This window comes from Thalassophryne amazonica, chromosome 12 (assembly GCF_902500255.1).
Source record: "Thalassophryne amazonica chromosome 12, fThaAma1.1, whole genome shotgun sequence".
NCBI classification, from domain to species: Eukaryota; Metazoa; Chordata; class Actinopteri; order Batrachoidiformes; family Batrachoididae; genus Thalassophryne; species Thalassophryne amazonica.
In genome coordinates this window covers 62,060,258-62,083,826 of record NC_047114.1, presented here as the reverse complement: position 1 = coordinate 62,083,826, position 23,569 = coordinate 62,060,258, and the positions used below count along the sequence as shown (strand labels likewise).

Here is a 23,569-nt window from a genome sequence, read left to right as displayed (position 1 = left end):
TGACATAATCCTTCAAAGCCTATACAAAGTGAAACTTGATCCAGAATCTGGATCCGGATCCAGATCACCTCCAAAATTTAATGGAGTGTTCCACGGCCTAATATATATTTGTGTTGAAAATTTTGTCACAATCTGTGCAGTACTTTTGATGTAATCCTTTTAACAGACAGACAAATAAGTAAACACTGATGATAATATTACATTCTTGGCACAAGTAATAACAAGATCACATAGAACCATATATGACTGTATTATTGACAATATAACAGAAAATAATTTGAGTGAATTGGTTTAAAAAGTAACACACATACTCCTTTGGTGTCCATTCTAGTTATTGCTACATGTCAATGGGAATCTTCCATTTTAGCTCCAGTGTCTTCTGTGATTTCACTATTTTACAAGGGGTGATTGAGATGTTTTGAGCATGACCCAGAAAGAGTAGGCCTTGGTTCTTTTTCTTTTACATTCTGAGAAACCAACATTTCTCAACACTGCACCCAGTAAGACAAAATTTCACACAATCTCAAGAAATGTTGGTTTCTCGGAATCGAAAAGATAGAGAACCACTCACTATTATTTCTGCGTCAGGCTCAAAACTTCTCAGTCACCCTTTGTATCATTGGGTACAGTACTGACTGACCCCACCATCCCTGGAATCTTCTCCAGCAGTGCAATATGTGACGCTCATTTCCAGGTACAATTTATGATAACATGCTGTGTTCTCATGGTCAAACAATTTTTAGTTATCTTGTAATGTTTTTCTCAGCTACTTGGAAAATCACATATATGCATTTTTTTAAAACTCCTGTAGACCTTGAAAAGGTCAGCCGTATTTTTATCTTGTCACATTAGACAGGAGCTGATTAGAACGGTGACATCTGCCTCCAGCTGCAATGAAATGCAGCTTCACAGCATTTAACTAACTTGGTTTCAGTGAATCTCACACTCGCTTTTGAAAAGTCTTCAATAGGACCTTTTGAGTTTCTCATTTGAAACGAAAGTGTTCATGACAAGATTTTAAGCTATTAAGATTTTCAGACATGCGGCTTCACCAAAACATTCACGTATCTGAGTCTTCAGCCTTCGAGGTCGAGAAATGCATGGGAAGAGCTTACAAAACCAAATTCAAGGCTTTAAACCAAATCCAAGCACAGGCAAACCACTTCTTGAATGCAGAAAGTGAGCAACAAGCTGTAAGAACACATTATCTCATCACTTAATTCATTACATTTTTTTATCAGCACAGATGATTCACAGACCAATACAATCCTGTGCACAAGCAAAAAACAACAACAAAAAAACAAAAAGCAGAACATAAGCTGCCATAAACAATGTTCACCTGCACCCTTTATATGGACACCATGAGGGGACTGGAATCACGAGAGCTACACATATATGTCAAATGCACAAAATCAAACATAGATCTTGCTTCGCCTGGATGTCTGCTCAGTGTTAGAGGACCAAATGTGGAGACAATGTGTGGAAAATCACTGAGACATGACTGAATCTGCACTGTTACACTTTGTGGTCTTGGAAAGCACAACTTTCCACACGTTAATGCAACAGTCTGCTGTTTGTTCTGTAAAACAGGGGTGGCACGGTGAGGCAGCGGTTATCACTCTTGCCTCAAAGCAAGCAGGTCTGGGATGTGAATCTACCCATGCCCAGGGTTTCTGCCAACTGCTTCGGTTTCCTCCTACTATAAAAACAAAACATACTTATTAGGTTTGTGCTCCTTACACAGCCAGTAACCAGGGTCGTCCCCAGGTGCTGCTCAAAGGGTGATCAGATTGTTTTCAAATTATCTGTGATTAGGATGGATTAAATGGAGATCCTCTCAGGGGATTAATCAAGTATAAATCATTCTTCATCATGGCAGCTGCAGGGTGGCGTGGTGGCCAAGTGGTTCGTGCACATGCTTTCAAAACAAGAGGTGCCTGGTGCAAGACCACCCACGCCCATTCTCCATGTAATGTGGAGTTGCATCAGGACAGGATCCCGTGTAAAACTTGTGCCAAATCAACATGTAGATCCATATCACATCTGCTGTGGCGACCAAGAATAAGAAAGGAGAAGCTGAAACAACTTACTTTAGTATCATGGCAGCTGCAGACATACAGTGGAAAAATCTCTCCCATCTCCTCCCCCTCTCTTCTTCCTCTCCTTCTCTCAGCTCCCCCCTCGATTATATAACTCTCTCAGCGGGCTCAGTTTAGCAACACTGACTCCCCGCCCTCGGTGGGCTCTCCTTCCCACTGGCTGAGGGGCGTTTGAAGCCACCATGATACTGGCCGAGGCCTCCGTCACTCTGGCGTTGCACCCTGTCAGCCCGTGTGGACAGTCTGTCCTACTGACACACTTTCCCACTGCAGGAGCAGAGGAAGGAGGGAAGCACACACTTTCCTGGTTGCCTCTACAGACCAGTTTTAAGGTGGGGCCGAGTGATCCTTGGATAAAACATTTCCCTGAAAATACACCGCTTGCATCAGAAAACTCTATGTATTACATAACAGTATAGTTTACCATAACCACAAGAGCAGAAACTAACCAGGTTACTTAACAGCAAGCACAGCTCTATACTCATACACGGTCAACGTCAGACATTCACCCTCCACCCCTTCCCCACTGACATTGAACTTCCACATCCGCTCGTTCTATTCTCGTCTTGTTCAGACAGCCACAATCGCAAAGACGTCCAGACACCCCTAGCTTTGTATTCAAGTGCACATAAACTGTCCTCATTGCTTGGCCTATCTGCAGATCCTCAAGAAGGCAGAGGAGGCAAAAATAAGTCCTCTGTTCTCATCTGCTATAAAATAAATGTCAAAGTTTATGTTTACATACGTAGAATTTCATTAATTTAACTGCCTGTCCACATCAATAAAGTGGCAACAGCGATAATAATGGCAAATAAACTTCAATCTTGAGGGGGGAAAACAGCACCTGTCTCAGGACGACACATTCTAATGAGTTTGGTATGATATTGTACTAAAAGGTAAATGTGATATTTTGTGCATACTTATACGAATTTCCTGCACGAGTGTTTTGCATTTAATGCGTTGGTTAAGCGTTCGTTTAGGGTTAAGTTCAGGGTTTTAAGAGGACTGTCTGTATCACAGCTGAGGAATACCATAATTAATTTTTGTATGATACACACAGGAGCTAAATTATTAATAGCAATTGTGAATACAAATGGGTGAACTTTTTTTTCTATTATTCATTATATTTAGAGTTGCTCAATTCATACCGCTTCTTTTGCATCTCTTGGTGAAGTTGTGAAACACATAAAACCTACAAGTTGTCCTTTAGATGATGTTCCAGCTAAGGTATTGAAGGAGGTTTTTAATACTGTTGGGACGAGCCTCCTAACATTTATCATTGCTTGTCTTAGATCAGGGTCTGTTCCAGCTGCTTTTAAACATGCTGTGGTTCGACCCCTTGTTAAAAACACCTCACCTGGACTCGTCAGTTTTATCAAATTCTGCCATTTCTGTCTAAGGTTTTAGAAAAGGTTGCATTTATACAGTTACAGTCATTTTTAGAAGACAATCACATCCTTGAAAAATTCCAATCCGGGTTTAGATCGCGACACAGCACTGAATCAGCTCTTTTAAAAGTTCATAATGACTTTGTCAGTGGATGCAGGGAATCCTACTGTGCTGGTTCAGTTGGACCTGACATAGCAGCCTTTGATACTGTGGATAACACAGTACTTGTTTCCTGGTTAGAACATTTTATTGGCATTCAGCATACTGCACTTAAGTGGTTTAGATCATATTTGGCTGAAAGGAGCTTTTCTGTTATGATCTGGGACCTCTCCTCATCAACTGCTCGTCTGTGTTGTGGAGTGCCGCAGGGTTCTGTTCTTGGGTCACTTTGTATATTCTGTACTGGGGTCAAGTATAACCCAGCACAACCTGTCCTTTCATTGCTATGCGGATGATCTGCAAATCTATCTGCCTATGAGGACTAATGGGAGTGATGCTTTGTCATCATTATTTAATTGTATTTGCAAAAAGCAGTGGCTGTCCCAAAACTTCCTTTACCTGAATTATGGTAAAACTGAGATCATGGTGTTTGAGCACTCTGGCATACCAAATGTGGTAACACCAAATTTTGGTGCCCTGGCTAATTATGTAAAACCAGCTGTCAAGAATTTGGGAGTGATATTTGACAGTTGTTTGAGGTTCGATCAACAGATAAATTCTTTTGTCAAAGCAAGTTTTTTCCTACTTTGTCTTTTGGCTAAAATAAAGCACTTCCTCAGTAGACGTGATCTTGAGACAGCCATTCACGCTTTCATCAGCTCCAGACTTGATTATTGTAATGCACTTTATTCTGGCATTAATCAGTCTACTCTTGCACGTCTCCAAGTGGTGCAGAATGCTGCTGCTCGTCTTTTAACAAACACTTTTAGACGTGAGCATATTACGCCCATCCTGTACTCACTCCACTGGCTTCCAGTTCGTTTTAGAATTGATTTTAAGATTTTAATGTTTGTTTTTAAAGCTATCTATGGCCTTGCACATCCCTACTTGTCTGAAATTTTAACTTTGCGCACTTACAGTAGGACATTACGGGTGTCTGGCCAGCTGTACTTAGATGTTCCGAGGTCAAGATACAAACGCTGGGGTGATCATGCTTTTGCGGTAGCTGGCCCCAGACTGTGGAACAAGCTACCTCTTGAGTTACGTACTATTCCTGACCTAGCACTTTTTAAATCTAAGTTAAAGACTTATTTATTTAAACTGGCTTTTAACACCTAGTGGGGAGGTGACATGTTCTGTTTTTACATGCTGTTTTAAAATTTTACTGTATACGTGTTTTATTATTGTGAATTTGTGTTTTTAATGTTAAGTGCTTTGGACACTAGTTGGTGCTGTAAAGCGCTCTATAAATAAATGTTGTCTGATTGATACCGCTGTCTATTAAATATACCAGCACCAACTATGGAAATTAAGGTTCCATTAGCAGCACAGCACAGATAAAAAAATAACAGTACACAACAATAAAGACATAAGTTAGTGATACCAATGGGCCTTAGGGTTTATATACAATTTATTGTGGTATTTAAGACTTTTTGGTATGTGCATGATTATTATTATATATTTGCAAAAGCCCACTTATTGTCACCCACACTAAAACACTAGGCCAGCCTTTTCAAATTTATGTACCATGAAAGAATTTTTTTGCTCCCTCACTTCAAAACCCTCATGCTTCATGGTTTGTGAAACAGCAGTTGTGTGAAGGAGAGCCTAAAACTAAGACAGCATGATGCCGTTTAAATGCAGAGTAAATACACTCCCCTGGAGCCATTTGACCATTTTGTTTTGTTTTTTAACAAAAATGTATGCATTGTGCTCCAGTTTTAATCTACTAACTGATGACTGCATCACAAATTGCCAAAATTACATATGAAAGACATCAGACATGATGCAAACCCTGCACGCTCTGCATTCTGGGATATATGCATGTCTGATACTGTAGTTTATGTTAGCAAGCAATCATAAATATATTGCTCATGAATATAAACTTTAGATCATCTCTCTAGCCCTACCGGTTACAGCGACATAGCAGAAAATGATTTTTTTGCACCATATTTTTGTTGACATTAACCTTGACCTTTGGAAAACCCTCTCCAAAAGTGAATCATCTTGGCATATCTATTCCCACCAAGTTGTCCACCAATCCAATTAAAAGTTATCTTGTTCACAGGCAGACATACAAACAAGAGCGATTACAATACTCTGCTTTTATCAGGCTGCGAGGGTGCCCGACACCTGGAGCAGGCTTAGGTGTAAAAGAAATTGTCTTTATTCCAGGCCCACGTACAGTACACAGGTTATCAATCAGCAGGGTTGGATAGGATTACTTTGAAAGAATACATGTGGATTACATGTATGTATGTACATACATTTGGATTACTTGTAATCTAATTACTTCTGGATTACATTTCAAAGTAATCCTACCCAACCCTGTCAATCAGTGGAGCAGAGGTACAAACAGGGCTAGGAAAAAACACAGTCATGGTCAAGCAGGGTTCAGCGGCATGAGGAAACACTGACATCAGGGTTGTGGCAAAAGGCGCAGTCAAAAACACAGAGCAGGATTCGGAAACACGGCTAGGCAAAAACAGGACTGAATACAAGAGCTGGAATGTGTACAAAGATGACAAACTGGCAGAGGTGTAGTGGCTGGGAGGAGTTTAAATAGGCTGGTGTTAACAAGGTGCACATGCAGGTGAACAATCTGGAAAGGGGGCGTGGGTGGAGGACAAAGATTGTGCCTGGTGCAAGATAGTGAGGAAGGACTACACGTGAACAGGTGCAAGAGCATGAGTGGATGAAAACACAAAGCAGAATAGAGTCACAGTGAGAGACGAAGACACAAGGGCTATTGCAGGGGCAAGGAGTGACAACATAATCAGATGGGAGTGAGGAAAATGGAGAACAAAGATCAAACAAAAGTCGAGGACAGAATATAATATTACTATGAACTGGAACTGAACAGAGCATGAACATGAGAAGTGAAAAGTGAACCATACAGAAGAAAACTAGATATGAACTGATAAGAGAATATAAGAAAATAAATACTAGGACAAAACTAAACTGGAACCAACTAAGAAAATAAAGTGGCTAAACAAACTATAAGTAAAAGAGAAACTACATGATAACAGAAAATAAAACCCGATACTAAAGCAGAACAAACAATATCCCAAGTGAGAAGAAGAAAATAAGTGAAAAACTAATGATAAACAATGAAAGCACAAACTGGCTGAACAAAACAAGAATGGAACTGAACTATCCAGGGTTTTCATGTATCCCATAATCCCTTGCGCACCAGAGAGTCGCTGCAGTCAAAGCAACATTGAGAATCCACAGGATGACAATTGTAAATTAATATTATACTACAAATTTTTTATGCTTTTCGTCATGTTAATAAGAGACTGCATGCATGATACCCTGAAAACTTGCTAAAATAATTATAACGAATAATCCGTGTCTGCTATGGAATTTAATAAACGCAAACCGAATTTCAGACATATTATATATATTAGTCTGGAACAAAGAGGACAACCAGTGTTGTAAAGAACAATAATCAAGACGTTAAAGAGCAAACTTCACTTTCCCCCAGAACGACATGATCAGGAAGCGAGCGTAGCTCACAGCAGCTCCCATTGAAAATAACGGAGAGACAGCCTGTAATTCTCAGATGTTTACATAAAACAAACGCAATAACAATGTCTATAAAACCAGAGAATATATTCATAAGAGTTTTAGGCACAATATAAAAATAGTTTTATGTTGCGATGTTAATGCTGTTGTCCGTGTGCAACGGTTAAAGTGTAGCGTGATCAGAGCAGTTCTCAATGTTACTGAGATCTCACAGAGCGGTGACCTCTCCGAGGTTTTGCGGGATTTGAAACCTGAAAAGGGCGGATGGCCCAGGTATAAAAAGTAATAAAGAAACAAAGTGGCAAAGCAAAACAGAACAGAGAATAAACATGTGACAAAATTAAAACAACTAATAAATCAAAGTCGGGGCAGACGGTTGGTAAGAGAAAGAGAGAAAAATGGAATCAAATCCCTGGTGAGGGCCAAAACCCGACAGCTTTGCTGACGTGCAGGGTAACAATGCATAAGGCAAAACAATGAAAGCTGTAACCAAAAATTGGACTTAATTATATGAAACCGAGAGACCATATAGCTGCTTTGCATGCTGTACCACAGCCTTTTCAAACACTGCACGAGAAATTCAACCAAACACCTCAATGGTTCAACAACAAATGCTCTGACCCCACAAAGCTTATCAGTTAGTTAAATGTGTAACCTTGTTATCTTTACAAGAGGCCAACTCAGGGAGGGTAGGGTGAGGTTTGAGGACGATGCAAACTGCCAATAATTCTCCAGTAAGAAACACAAAGCCGTGTGTCTGAATAGTCACATATTCATCACACAGTGAAGTTTGTGCACAGCACAGATGCACAAATGTCACTTTTCAGTTTGACACTGCTACAACCTGTTTTTCAAATTCACACGTTTGCCTGGTAAGCAAGTCACATTGTGTAAACAAACCAAGTACCTGCTGCACATGCCCTCGAGTGACATGCTGACACCAGCGTCCATGGAAGCTGACATTACTTTATCGTTAATTAGTTACTAGTATGTTGCCCGTGGGGATCCACAGACTCTACATTGGGTAGTGATTATAAAAAAGGTGGCTGACAATTTTCAGGGGTGGTAATAAATTATGCAAAGTTTCTATAATGAGTTGGAATGGTGTGTGAGAGTGTTTTTAGAACGTTAGACCTCAGCAGTTTTTAGGACAAGAACTCAATCTTTTTTCCTGCCAACTATGTCATTTTTAAATGTTAATTTACTGTCTTAATGTATTTATAAATTGTTTAGGATTTTGTTATCACATATACACTATTATTATTATTACTATCATCATTATTATTCATTTATCTTATTTTTACTTCTATTTTGTCATTTGATTTTTAAATGGACCACAATGGAAATAAGTGTTCTCATTTTCTTGTGTCATCCATGTATTTTGAACATATTTACAATTATATTATGTACATTGAACTTACTAAATAAAATCATGGACACACACACTCACACTTTTAATATAAAGATTATTTACCACCCCCTGCTGGAATGGCATGTTAGTCCAGAATGTAGTTAGCAACGTTAGCTAATATCTGTAGTTTCTCCAAAAATAGTCCTATTCTGTTTTGGTAGCATTCATGCTTGATCCAAAATACATAAGCATACCAAACACCAAATGTCAGCTATCTTCAGTTTGTCAGTGATTGAAGCTATACTGTAAGGATTTCCCCTGGATCCTGGTTTTAACTGTTTGTTTTTTACCAGTGTTGTGTGTTAGTTTCTCCATGAGATGGCACCCTCAGTTTTGTTTCACACCTGGATCAGATGAGTGACTGATTTCTGATGGACTATTTAAACCCGGACTTTCTGTTCTTGAATGGCCAGATTCTTCCAAGAGCCAAGCCAGATACTTGCATGTTGCATGTCCTTTACTGTCTGTTGCCTTGCTTTCCTCGTTTTGCCTTACTAGCTTCCGAAGACTTGTCTATGATCCAGACAGATACCAGGAGGACCAGACCTAAATGCCGCCTTGTGACGTTGACCACGTGCGCTCTAGACACCAAAGCTTTCTGCAGCTTAAGCTCAGGTAACGCTGGCCTCCCCCTCTAATTCCTGCATTAGAGCGAAATCTCTTTTCCTGATATTCCAGACGATTCCAGTACAGCTCCCAAGCGGATCTGGACCCTGACACTAACTACCTGCACCGCAACGTCACTTTGAGAACGTCTCGGCTCCCGGCGTGGGCCGCATCTCGCCTAAATGGCAGTTAAGTTCTCCTTCGTCTCAGTGGGATCCCATTCTCACTTGTTCCTGTTTGTGACTGTGCTATGATAAAGGACTATTCCAAGAACTTTGTTTAAGAACTGCATGAACTCTGATATCAAACAATTGAAGAACCCAGCCCAGCTGTATCAAGTCCTGCTTAATTGGCAATGCGCTTCAACACATAGCACTTGACCTCTGACCTTTGGATACATCTTATGGACTATGAACAATTGCTGAACAGTGAACTGTTTTTCTTAATAAGATAACTTCATTTCATGAACTCTGAAACAACCTGTGTTAACCCTTTTATGAACTGTGACCGTTCTGAGGCTCCAGCATTACGAGTGCATTCACTCACCCTGTGTGTCTTTATTCCCCATAGTTCCTGGTTTCGGAGGTGAGTGTTCCACCTGGTCCTGGTCCTTGAACCCTTAGTTGACATTCTCCTTCAAGACTGGCTCGGAATCCTGCAGCACCTGGATTTCCACCACTACGAGCGGGCTGACTCTCACCTCAGCAGGCCACCTTTATTTCATTGTTTAGTGTTAATAAATCTCCTTTCGTTCATATTCTGTCCTGTTTCTTGCTTCCTTGCATTTAAGTCTTTCGCCAACTACCGGTCTGGTCCTGTCCAGACCCCTAACCGTAACATACACACACACACACACACACACACACACACACACACACACACACACACACACACACACACACACACACACACACACACACACACACACACACACACACACACGGAGAGGTTTTTATCTTTTCCACATTCTACTTCAAGCAGGTGCTTCTATTTTTAGACACAAACAGAAAAGGTGGCAGAAGACATCAAACACAATAGACATTTCACTTAAGGTAACAGCAACATGACACTTAACTAAACTGACTAAACCAATTGAACTACAAAAACACAATGACTAAATAACACTAAGAACACTGTTAAACTAGCATAAACCACAATAACAACATTTAAATCCCCACAAACTCCCTTGGTGCATTGCAGCACAATGTCCATTGTTTACTAGTTAGATAAAATTGCTAATTTCTCCAAAAATATTAGTCCTGTCAACTTTCCATTTTTGCAGCATTCATCCTTGACCAAAAATACATAAGCATACCAAACGGCAAATGCCATCTCTCCCCGGTTTCTCCGTGATCGAAGCCACACACACACACACACACACACACACACACACACACACACACACACACACACACACACACACACACACACACACACACACACACACACACACACACACACACGCACGCACACACACACGCACGCACACTTGCTTTATCTATAATATAGATAAAATGACTGATGGCATTCAAACTCTGTGTCAACATGGTGAGTACTTGTAGCATTTGAGTTGTTCCGAGTAGTAAAGTGTAAACAGGCAGCACATGTCACACATAATCTGCATGCATTTTAAGACAGCTAGGATTAGCCAACCTCACTGTTTTTGTATGTAAGGATCAGCATTCCTATGATAAAGAATTCTGTAATATTTAACTTAGCCTCATAGGGTGTAAAATCAGTGCATTCTGAGTGCAGGTCCCAAGCCCGGGTAAATGAGAAGGGTAGATGTAGAAGGGAATACACTGTGCATTTTGTCAAATCTCAGCCACAATCGATGCACAAGTCATTCCATTCGGACGGCCAGCCCGAAGGCTAACATTAGGAAGTCCGAGTTATGTTATATATTAGATATATTATGTGTACAAGAGACCAAGTGAAAGGAAAGTACGGCCAGGAGAATTTAAGTTGGGTTTAAATTGTTGTATCTTGGTGTGGATGGGAACAGAAATGGTATTTGGGTCATTCTAATGGAAAAGCATATTAAGACTTTGTTGGAGGTTAAGCAAATGTCTGACAGAGTGATGAGTGTGAAGCTGTTAATCAAAGGGGTGATGATGAATGTCATCAGTGCATATGCCCCACAGATAGTTTGTGAGATGAAACAGAAAGAAGATTTCTATTGTGAGTGAGATGAGGTGGAAGAGCGGGTACCAGAGCATGAAAGAGTGGTGGTTGGTCTATACGTTCATGGGCATGTTGGTGAAGGAAACTGAGGTGGAGTAATGGGTAGATATGGCATCAAGGAGAGGAGTGTGGAAGGGAAGATGTTAACTGATTTTGGAAAAAGGATTAAAAAATTGAGGGAGAAGGTGAGACAGGCACTGGATAGAGAAAAGTGAATTTGGACAACTGATAAACAACTGCAGATGTGCAATATGGTTTCATGTTGAAAAAGCATAACAAATGCAATGTATGCATTGAGTGCTGACAGAGAAATATGGAGATGGCTAGAAGGAGTTACACTGTGTAGCTTTGGATTTAGAGAAAGCTTATGACACAGTGCCAAGAGAAGAACTGTGGTATTGTATGAGGAGGTCTGGAGTGGCAGAGATGCATGTGAGAGTGGTGCAGAATATGTACAGATGCATTCAAGGTGGAGGTAGGATTATATCAAGGATCAGCTCTCAGTCCTTTCTTGTTTGCAATGGTGATGTAGAGTTTGACAGATGAGATCAGACAGGAGCCTCCATGGCATTGTGATCTGTAGTGAGAGTAGAGAACAGGTTGAGATGAGCCTAGAGAGGTGGAGATAAGCTCTGGAGAGAAGGAGAATGAAAGCAGGAGCAAAACTGAGTATGTGTGTGAATAAAAAGGGGCCCAGTAATAAGAGGGAGTGTGATTGCAAGGAGTAGAGGTGGTGAAAGTACAACCCCTGGCAAAAATTATGGAATCACCGGCCTCGGAGGATGTTCATTCAGTTGTTTAATTTTGTAGAAAAAAAGCAGATCACAGACATGACACAAAACTAAAGTCATTTCAAATGGCAACTTTCTGGCTTTAAGAAACACTATAAGAAATCAAGAAAAAAAATTGTGGCAGTCAGTAACAGTTACTTTTTTAGACCAAGCAGAGGGAAAAAATATGGACTCACTCAATTCTGAGGAATAAATTATGGAATCACCCTGTAAATTTTCATCCCCAAAATTAACACCTGCATCAAATGAGATCTGCTCGTTAGTCTGCATCTAAAAAGGAGTGATCACACCTTGGAGAGCTGTTGCACCAAGTGAACTGACATGAATCATGGCTCCAACATGAGAGATGTCAATTGAAACAAAGGAGAGGATTATCAAACTCTTAAAAGAGGGTAAATCATCACGCAATGTTGCAAAAGATGTTGGTTGTTCACAGTCAGCTGTGTCTAAACTCTGGACCAAATACAAACAACATGGGAAGGTTGTTAAAGGCAAACATACTGGTAGACCAAGGAAGACATCAAAGCGTCAAGACAGAAAACTTAAAGCAATATGTGTCAAAAATCGAAGCATCAAGACAGAAAACTTAAAGCAATATGTCTCAAAAATCGAAAATGCACAACAAAACAAATGAGGAACGAATGGGAGGAAACTGGAGTCAACGTCTGTGACCGAACTGTAAGAAACCGCCTAAAGGAAATGGGATTTACATACAGAAAAGCTAAATGAAAGCCATCATTAACACCTAAACAGAAAAAAACAAGGTTACAATGGGCTAAGGAAAAGCAATCGTGGACTGTGGATGACTGGATGAAAGTCATATTCAGTGATGAATCTCGAATCTGCACTGGGCAAGGTGATGATGCTGGAACTTTTGTTTGGTGCCGTTCCAATGAGATTTATAAAGATGACTGCCTGAAGAGAACATGTAAATTTCCACAGTCATTGATGATATGGGGCTGCATGTCAGGTAAAGGCACTGGGGAGATGGCTGTCATTACATCATCAATAAATGCACAAGTTTACATTGATATTTTGGACACTTTTCTTATCCCATCAATTGAAAGGATGTTTGGGGATGATGAAATCATTTTTCAAGATAATAATGCATCTTGCCATAGAGCAAAACCTGTAAAAACATTCCTTGCAAAAAGACACATAGGGTCAATGTCATGGCCTGCCAATAGTCCGGATCTTAATCCAATTGAAAATCTTTGGTGGAAGTTGAAGAAAATGGTCCATGACAAGGCTCCAGCCTGCAAAGCTGATCTGGCTAGGGCTATCAGAGAAAGTTGGAGCCAGATTGATGAAGAGTACTGTTTGTCACTCATTACGTCCATGCCTCAGAGACTGCAAGCTGTTATAAAAGCCAGAGGTGGTGCAAGTGATGTGTTGGAGCGTTCTTTTGTTTTTCATGATTCCATAATTTATTCCTCAGAATTGAGTGAGTCCATATTTTTTTCCCTCTGCTTGGTCTAAAAAAGTAACCGTTACTGACTGCCACATTTGTTTTCCTGATTTTTTATAGTGTTTCTTAAAGCCAGAAAGTTGCCATTTGAAATGACTTTAGTTTTGTGTCATGTCTGTGATATGCTTTTTTTTCTACAAAATTAAACAACTGAATGAACATCCTCCGAGGCCAGTGATTCCATAATTTTTGCCAGGGGTTGTAGATGAGTTTAAATACTTGGAGTGAACTATTCAAAGTGATGGATAGTGTGGTAGAGAGGTGAAGAAGAGAGTGCAGGCAGGGTGGAGTGCGTGGAGAAAGGTGGCACGACTAATCTGTGACAGAAGGATATCGGAAAGAGTGAAGGGGAAAGTTTACAAGACAGTAGTGAGACCAGCTGTGCCGTACAGCTTACAAGGGGTGGGGCAAACAAAAAGACAGGAGGCAGAGCTGAAGATGCTGCCATTTCAAAATTTTACTTCTCCTTTTTCATACCATGTAACTATGAAGAAAAATGGATCTTTCCTTCATCTTAAGATGTATCATCATTTTCTGATGGAGGTTTCTGAAGCACATTTTCAAAAAACAATCCACAGAAATACATTCCAAAAATGTCACTTGGTTAATGAATTGTTGATGCAACTTCAAGGTAAGAAGTAACATTTTGGTCTTGAGTAGGAAACAAGGGAAAATGTTGGAGAAGAGGTTTGTGGTTTATCTAAATACTGCGAAAAACCAAATGAGTAGGCCTCTTATGTTAATGTTATCATGATGAAATGAGTGATGTTGCTTGTAGCATTTACATGGTACAACCATCCATCGCAATAATTGCAGCAATCATAGGGGCAGTACAACCATACAGTAAGACAGGAAGCACCAGGAAAGACCTGGACCTCCTGTAAACGCATCACCATCTCCACACACCTCTGCCCACTGACATCATGACTCCATAAGCCGCAAAAGTATTCTGATTAACCCGCAGCAGAGGGATTAAAAAGAATGCCACGAAGCCCTTTTTCAAGCTTGTGACATTTGACTTATGATCTTTAAACATTGTGGTATAAGGAGTAATATTTGCGGTTAAAACCCAGCTTCTCTTTCGTTGGAAAGACGTTGTTTACCAGTGGAAATGTCACCACAGATTTGAGGCATCGTGCAAGGCTGCTAAGCATCCATCAGTGCGATAAAGCGGTTCGAATGACTCAACAACTGCTTAAACAATTAACGACGATGTGCTCGTGTGTTCAAGCTGATGTGCTTTTCTCCTCAGAAAATGGCAACTGATTTATTATGAGTTACTAACCTACTTCATCTGTGAACTAAGAACAGCCTCAGTATGTTTACATTTGGATATCCTGCCAAAAAGGGAACCTCCCTCAATCAGAGTGCACCACCCCCCGCAGCTTCTTCCTCCCTCCCTATTTCCTCCCCTTGAAGAAAATGTGCCATCCTGCACCACGAAAGGTTTTTGTTGTAAAACCACAGTTCAGTTAAGCATGAGCTCACTAAAGTATTTATACAGGCAACCTCACCTCTCTCAGGTGCAGACATTATTTATATGCTTGGAACCAGGAAGTGCACAGCAAAGGATGCTCGACAGTGGACTGTTTGTAACCCATGGAAGCATGTGCAAAAAATTGGCACTGTATCCAAACGTCTGCAAACAACCAGGAGCGGCTCATGCTTAGTCTAAATAGGGGTGTGTGTCCCTGCACGACCATCAATTAATTTCTGTCATGTGATCAACAGCGTAAATAAAGGTGTTGGTCGGCTTTACAGTAGGAAAGTAATCATTTTAATTTGCAGGCAATTAAGTATTTGTCACACATCAAAAAGGAATCCAAAGCTTTTAGTTTGGTGATGTACAAAAGTTTTTTCTGACAGTGAAAACACCTGTGATTTTTAATCACTCACTTTAGGTTAATATATTCTAATTTATTTTGATATCATAAATGCTTCTAATGTTGTTATATTTGGGTCATTTCATGAAAAGGGGTCACCATTACACAAGCCAACATTATTGGTTGGTAAAAACAGAACAGCCCTATGTGCAGGGAAAAAAATATAAAATGACTGTCTCTACATATTGATTAAATAACTGTGATAATATAGAGGACATAACTGTCTTGGAATTTTTCTTTTTTGAGTTTTTATTTGAAAAGGAGGACACCAAACCCCACCAGATTTGTGACACACAACACCTAAGTATTATTTTGGTAAAAATAAACATAAATAATTTCAATTAATTTAACTGAATTTACTTCTGATTTGATGGGCACACAGTAAAATTAATTCCCCCCATAGACCAGTGTCTTAATCACTCGATATGGCTGCAGAGAGCATGCCAAAAATGTGGTGTTGAATGTAACCTGTAGTGTCCCGGTCTGTTACATTTAAAACCCATGTTCTTAAACTGCTAATTTATTCAATAAATAAAACTCCAGTTGTTTGAAAGCATCACTCTTGATAGCCTTAAACCCATGGGGAGATCGAATTTAGTTGAACAATAAAGTAACTGTCATCAATTATTCGCCTGATGTTTGTTTCATGCTCGAGTCCTAATATAGCTGCCAAAAGTAGCTGGGGCTTTCCCATGAACCCATCCAAAAAAGTAGAACATGATTTATCTCAATAGTGGATTTTATGTTTTCCCCATGGTCCGTATATTCATATCTTACAGTGACATTCTATAGCACTTTACTAGGAAATTTAAAAATTGACCCTAATGTCACATATTGGTGACCCCTTTTCATGAAATGACCCATTTCTGCTATAACTGTGAAAACTGTGCCACCAGGTCACTATTGATAAAGAGACTTTGATACAATGAAATGTGCCCACTTAAAAAAGATAAATAAATAAATACCTTTGAATGTTAAACTCAACAGTTTACAGATGTCAGCTTGTTGTCAGAAAATGCAACTGTTTTTGAACTGCTTTTCAGACTCATTATAGATTATATAATAAAAACATATATTGCAAAAGAAAGCAACAACAATTTTAAACAGACCAAATAATAATAACAACAACAACAACAACAACAATAATAATAATAATAATTATTATTATTAAATGGTGATGTTAGTGCTTTATGATTATGTGGATGAAAATGCTGTAAAAGCAACAGACACAAGGACACTAGAATAAATGGGCTAAGAGGGCTAAGACCTTCCTGTTTTTTACACTTAAAAATACAGTTAAAATCTTTTTTATTATTTGTATTTTTAATATGTTTTTTTTAAATATTAAACATCTTAGAACAGATTCTTTACTACTCTGGTGCTGCCAACAGCAGCAACAGCATCACATAGAGAGAGAGACATGTAGAGCCATCTTGGCTCTGCAATGTGTCCCCAAGTAAAAAAGGGAGAAGCCGAAGGGACTTACTTATTATGAATAAAAACACATTTTAACTTTAAAAATATGGATGTTTTAATTTTCTGGTAAAGTTTCTTTTGTTTATTTATAATGAATTTGTTAAAGTATTTATTGGTTGTTCTTGTATTGAAGAAAAGTTCATTCAACAAATCAATCAATCAATCTATCTATCTATCTATCTATCTATCTATCTATCTATCTATCTATCTATCTATCTATCTATCTATCTATCTATCTATCTATCTATCTATCTATCTATCTATCTATCTATCTATCTATCTATCTATCTATCTATCTATCTATCTATCTAAAGTATTCACAGTACTTCACTTTTCCCACATGTTGTTCCAAAATGGATGAAATTCATTTTTCCCCTCAAAATTCTACTCAGAACACCCCATAATGCCAATGTGAAAAAAGTTGTTTTTTTTTAGATTTTTTACAAATTTAGTAAAAAATTTAAAAAACTAAGACATTACATGTACATAAGTATTCAAAGGCTTTGCCATGAAGCTCAAAATTGAGCTCAGGTGCATCCTGTTTCTACTGATCATCCTTGAGATGTTTTTGCAGCTTAATTGGAGTCCACCTGGGGTCATGGTATGTAAAAGTTTGGGCACCCCTGATGATTTCCATGATTTTCCTTTATAAATCGTTGGTTGTCTGGATCAGCAATTTCAGTTAAATATATCACATAGCAAACAAACACAGTGATATTTGAGAAGTAAAATGAAGTTTATAGGATTTACAGAAAGTTTGTAATTATTCTTTAAACAAAATTGGCAGGTGCATAAATTTGGGCACCCCAACAGAAAAAATACATCAATATTTAGTAGATCCTCCTTTTGCAGAAATAACAGCCTCTAAACACTTCCTATAGCTTCCAAATGAGAGTCTGGATTCTGTTTGAAGGTATTTTGGTCCATTCTTCTTTACAAAACATCTCAGGTTTGTTAGCTTCCGAGCATGTGTAACGGAGGCCAGCAGGTGTCGCTGTGCAGATGTAGTTAGTAAACCTCACTCCCAACAGCTCAAAAGGATTCTCTGGTCACAAGGCCAGAGCCCTGGGTTTTAGCCTTCTGGTTAGAGAGTCCGACTCCCATGCTGGAGCTCGTGAGTTCGCGTCCCGAGGGGAGCGAATGGGCGGAGTCATAACAACACAACGCAGAGTGCAGCCGCTACACATGAACTGCCCACTTAAACTCACACCACAGATTTTCAATAATATTCAGGTCTGGGGACTGAGATGGCCATTCAAGAACGTTGTACTTGTTCCTCTGCATGAATGCCTTAGCAGATTTTGAGCAGTGTTTAGGATCGTTGTCTTGTTAAAAGATCCAGCCCCGGTGCAACTTCAACTTTGTCAATGATTCTTGAACATTGTTCTCAAGAATCTGCTGATACTAACTGGAATCCATGTGACCCTCAACTTTAACAAGATTCCCACTACCTGCACTGGCCACACAGCCCTACAGCATGATGAAACCACCTCCAAATTTTACTGTATGCAGCAAGTGTTTTTCTTGGAATGCTGTGTTCTTTTCTGCCCCTTGTTATGTCCAAATAACTCAATTTTAGTTTCATTAGTCCACAGCACGTGAATCCAAAATGAAGCTGGCTTGTCCAAATGTGCTTTAGCATACCTCAAGTGACTCTGTTTGTAGCGTGTATGCAGAAAAGGCTTCCTCTGCATTACAGCATCATACAGCATCTCCTTGTGCAAAGTGCGCTGTATAGTTGAATGATGCACAGAGACACTATCTGCAGCAAGATCATGTTGTAGGTCTTTGGAGCAGGTCTGTAGCTTGAATATGACTGTTCTCACCATCCTTCGCTTCAGTTTAGCTGTGATTTTCTTGGCCTGCCACTTCGGGCCTTAACTAGTACTGTGCCTGTGGTCTTCCATTTCCTCACTATGTTCTTCACAGTGGAGAATGACAGCTAAAATCTCTGAGATAGCTTTTTGTATCCTTCCCCTAAACCAAGATATTGAACAGTCTTTGTTTTCAGGTCATTTGAGAGTTGTTTAGAGGCTCACATGTTGCCACTCATTAGAAAAGATGCAAAGAGGAGAAACATTTGCAAATGCCCACTTTAAATACCCTTTCTCATGACTGGATTCACCTGTGTAAGGAGATCAAGGGTCAATGCGCTTACCAAAACAATTTTGTGTTGCAATAATTAGTGCTAAATGTATTTAAATCAATAAAATGACAAGGGTGCCCAAATTTATGCATCTGCCTAGTTTTGTTTCAATAATTATTGCACACTTTCTGTAAATATCAGAAACTTAATTTCACTTCTCAAATATTAGTGTGTTTGTCTGCTATATGATATATTTAACTGAAATTTCTGATCCAGACAACCAATGATTTATAAAGAAAAACCAGGAAAATTATCAGGGGTGCCCAAACTTTTGCACACAACTGTATAAGGTCCCACAGTTGACAGTGCATGTCGGAGCACAAACCAAGCCTGAAGTCAAAGAAATTGTCTGTAGACCTCTGAGACAGGATTGTCTTGGGCTACAAATCTGGGGAAGGGTACAGAAACATTTCTGCTGCTTTGAAGGTCTCAATGAGCACAGTGGCCTCCATCATCTATAAATGGAAGATATTTGGATCCATCAGGACTTTTCCTAGAAATGGCCGCCCATCTAAACCCAGCAATCAGGGGAGAAGGACCTTAGTCAGGGAGGTGACCAAGAACCTGATGGTCACTCTGTCAGGCCTCCAGCTTTCCCCTGTGGAAAAAGGAGAACCTTCCAGAAGGACAACCATCTCTGCAGGAATCCACCAATCAGACCTGTATGGTAGAGTGGCCAGATGTAAGCCACTCCTTAGTAAAAGGCACATAGCAGCCCATCTGGAGTTTGCCAAAAGGCACCTGAAAGACTCTCAGACCATGAGAAACAAAATTCTCTGGTCTGTTGAGACAAAGATTGAACACTTTGGCGTGAATGCCAGGCGTCATGTTTGGAGGAAACCAGGCACCATCCCTACAGTGAATCATGGTGATGGCAGCATCATTCTCTGGGGATGTTTTTCAGTGGCAAGAACTGGGAGACTAGTCAGGATTGGGGAAAGATGAATGCAGCAATGTACAGAGACATCCTGGATGAAAACCTGCTACAGAGCGCTCTTGACCTCAGACTGGGGAGACAGTTCATCTTTCAGCAGGACAATTACCCTAAGCACACAGGCAAGATATCAAAGGAGTGGCTTCAGGACAACTCTGTGCATCGACACTCCCCATCCAACCTGATGGAGGTTGAGAGGTGCTGCAAAGAAGAATGGGCAAAACTACCCAAAGAGCCAAAGATGCATCAACAAAGTATTGAGCAAAGGGTGTGAATATACTTCTGTACATGATTTCTTAGTTTTTAGTTTTAATAAATTTGTACTGTATCTGTTGAAAAAACTTTTTTCATGTTGTTAATATGGAGTGTTTGTAAGTAGAATTTTGAGGGGGAAAAAAATGAATTTACTCCATTTTGGAATAAGGCTGTAATATAACAAAATGTGGTAACGGTGCAGTGCTGTGAATACTTTCCAGGTGCACGGTACCCCCCCCCCCCCCCTCTCTCTCTCTCACACACACACACACACACACACACACACACACACACACACACACACACACACACACACACACACACACACACACACACACACACACACGGAAGGCAACCTATAGTATACCAACTAAATCATCACTTTTATATTTTTTGTTTGTTTGTTGAACATTTCCAAATCACTGAATATGTCTTGGATTTCATTTTCATCATCATTAAGAATATAAAACATATGGTAAATTGTTCTGGAGCAGGCAGGAATATGGTAATATGGTTAATTAAATTTAACTTAAATTGAATTTGAACTGTTTACCTCCAAATTCAAGAGGTTTACGAACAGTGGTGTGGTTTTATGTTTTTGGGGCTTGTCTGCGGCCTGCCGCCTGCGCGCGCTGTAGGTGCGCACATGCCGCCTCGTAGCGCGGCCGCGCGGCGGCACAGCCGTTCCCAGAGCTCGCCCCACCTCCCACTTCGAAAGCTGCGTAATGCTGGGTGACACAACTGGGTCAGTGGAACAGCCAGGTCCATCTCCCTCCACGCACTCACACAGCCATCCATGCGCGCATCGCAGTCACACCACAACAACGTAACTGTCAAACTTGCACCCTCACGCCCCCCCACACGTCATATCAGCAGTAATAAACAAATAAGTAACAATAATCAGTAATAAATATGAAGGGATTATATGTCTTTTATAATAATTTGTCATCTATTTTAGCTGATAAGATCAAATAACACTTAGTGACATAATTCTTTAGATAACGCCAGTCACAGGCCCCGCCCCCTCCTTATTGCATAACTCTGACATGGACCCCGAGGCAAAAAATTCACAGATGGGAGTCCCAGGTAAAATAAGTCATGTGTCTGCAAACACACAGATTTAGCTGCGCTGTGGATTATAAAATATAAATTGCAATTACGCGTCTTGGGTGGACTTCACTGTAAACGGCGGGAGTTGCTTAAAACACCTCTTATTCGCTGATTTAACGATCTGATCGTCACGATTTAGCAACATGACTATTTTTACATTTTTCAGATGAGCTCTTTGCATCGTGCAGCCTAGATACAGCTCCATAATCCAGTCCTAAACGATTAATGCGCACAGGCTGGAAAGCGGGCGCACTCTGCGTACGCACACATGTGGACGTTCCAGTCCCGTTCATCAACGGTCAAGTTCAAAAACACGCACATACACGGACTCACAGCAACTCACCTCTCATTTTGATGGGTCGTTTTTGAGGCTGGAGGGTGAAAACTCTCCTACATGTGGCCACCGAGAGAGGACCAGAAAAACGCGCCGGAGCCAGAGTTAAACTGGATCTTAAAAAAAGATTAATTTCGCACCGGTTTGCAGGCAGCTCTTCTTCAGCACGACCAAAAAATAAATAAATAAATAAATAAAAGAAATATCCCAAAGTCTTCTGTTTTACAGCTCGGCCAAGTTCAAAGTGGCTGCATGTCGCACTTTCACCGCGCGCACTGGCGTCGAGCCTGTTTTCGGCCGAACTTTTGGACAGATTAGTCCCACGGTAGTGCAGCAGGGATCCGGCTCCCCCCTCAGTGCTGTGGCTCTCCGCTCAGTCTACCCTGCTAACCTACTTTCTCCAAGTATGGACGCTCACATGATCTCACTGCCGACAGCTCCTCTGGCAGCGCTCGGGTGCGCGCACTCGAGAGCGAGTTTAAGGTGGTTGAGCGAATGACTGACGACTGGATCTTGTTTTTATCAAAACAGCCCGTGATGATGTGCAAAAACTGCCCCCCCCTCCCGATGAGTCTAGGGGGCATTCCAGGGATTTTACTTGATTTGAACCGTACGTGATGCGTTGCAGTAATGATTATTTTAATAATGTGTTGTCAACTTCTGCAGCAATGCCATCAAACAGGTTCTTCAGAGTTGATGATATAACCTCATTTAGTGATTATTTATTTGGGTCAACTCTAATGACCTGTTTGCTCTTATGCCACAATTGTACTCGCTGAACATTTAAATAGGAAGCATGTTTGAACACTGACCCTCCATTTCCCCAACATGGAAAATATTTGAAAAACTGGACATAAAAAAAATGCTTTCTTTTTTGTACAGTTGGCCTATCAGACATGTCCTTCCACAAATCCCATTTAGACTTTACTATTAAACTTGACATAATAAAATAAAAAAGTCTATACATACACATATTATATTTGCAATCAGGTCCATAAATATTTGGGCTGACATGTTGAAATCAAGCTGTGCTTGTAGTGTAGACTTTTAGCTTTAATTCAAGGGGTTCAGTAAAAATATTGCACCAACCATTTAGGAATTACAGCCATTTTTACACACATTCCCTCCATTTTCAGAGTCAATAAGTAATCGGACAAACAAAATATGGATTATTGAGAATACAAATAGTCACATTTAGTGACAGTTTTCTTTTGATGAGTCAGGGGATGGATTCATGAACATTTCCAAGTCATTTGGATATGCCTTGGACTTCTTCCAGTCATTAAGAAATACAGCAAGTTACTGTGTTGTGAATGTGTCCAGAGTAGGCAGTAGGCTTAATAAGGAGAATAATGAGGGAAGCCACCAAGACAGAGAGACAGGGAGAGAGATGGCTTGCAAAAGTATTCAGCCCCTTGGTATTTCATGCATTTTAAATTATTTATGCCATTTCAAATACAAAAAGTAAATAAGGTTTCTCAATATTAAAATTTGGAAAATCATGTTCCTTAAACTCAAACTGAAAACAAATCTCTACAACTTGATATAAATTAATAGAAAATATAAAAGCCAAGATGATGGTTGCAAAAGTAATCAGCCCCTTTGGTATAATACCTGTAAATAATAAGTTTAATTGCCAGTTTTCTTCAGACAAGTCAGGGGATGGATACATGAAAATTTCCAAGTCACTGAATATGTCTTGGACTTTATTTACTGCAATTATAAAGAAATACAAACAGTATAGCACTCTATGGTAAATTTGCATAGAGTAGACAGTGCTCAAAACCTGAGTGAGT

General features: G+C 40.0%; 1 protein-coding gene across 1 annotated transcript in view; it reads right to left on the bottom strand.

Moving 5' to 3' along the window:
* The window catches only part of LOC117522337 (nuclear receptor ROR-beta-like), a 40,023-nt gene extending 17,741 nt beyond the window's left edge, over positions 1-22,282 (bottom strand). The window contains exon 1 of the mRNA XM_034183731.1: positions 21,783-22,282. Coding sequence (XP_034039622.1) covers positions 21,783-21,789 — 7 coding nt within the window. The 5' untranslated portion in view covers positions 21,790-22,282. The remainder of the gene's footprint in view (positions 1-21,782) is intronic.
* Between the last annotated feature and the right edge of the window lie 1,287 nt (positions 22,283-23,569).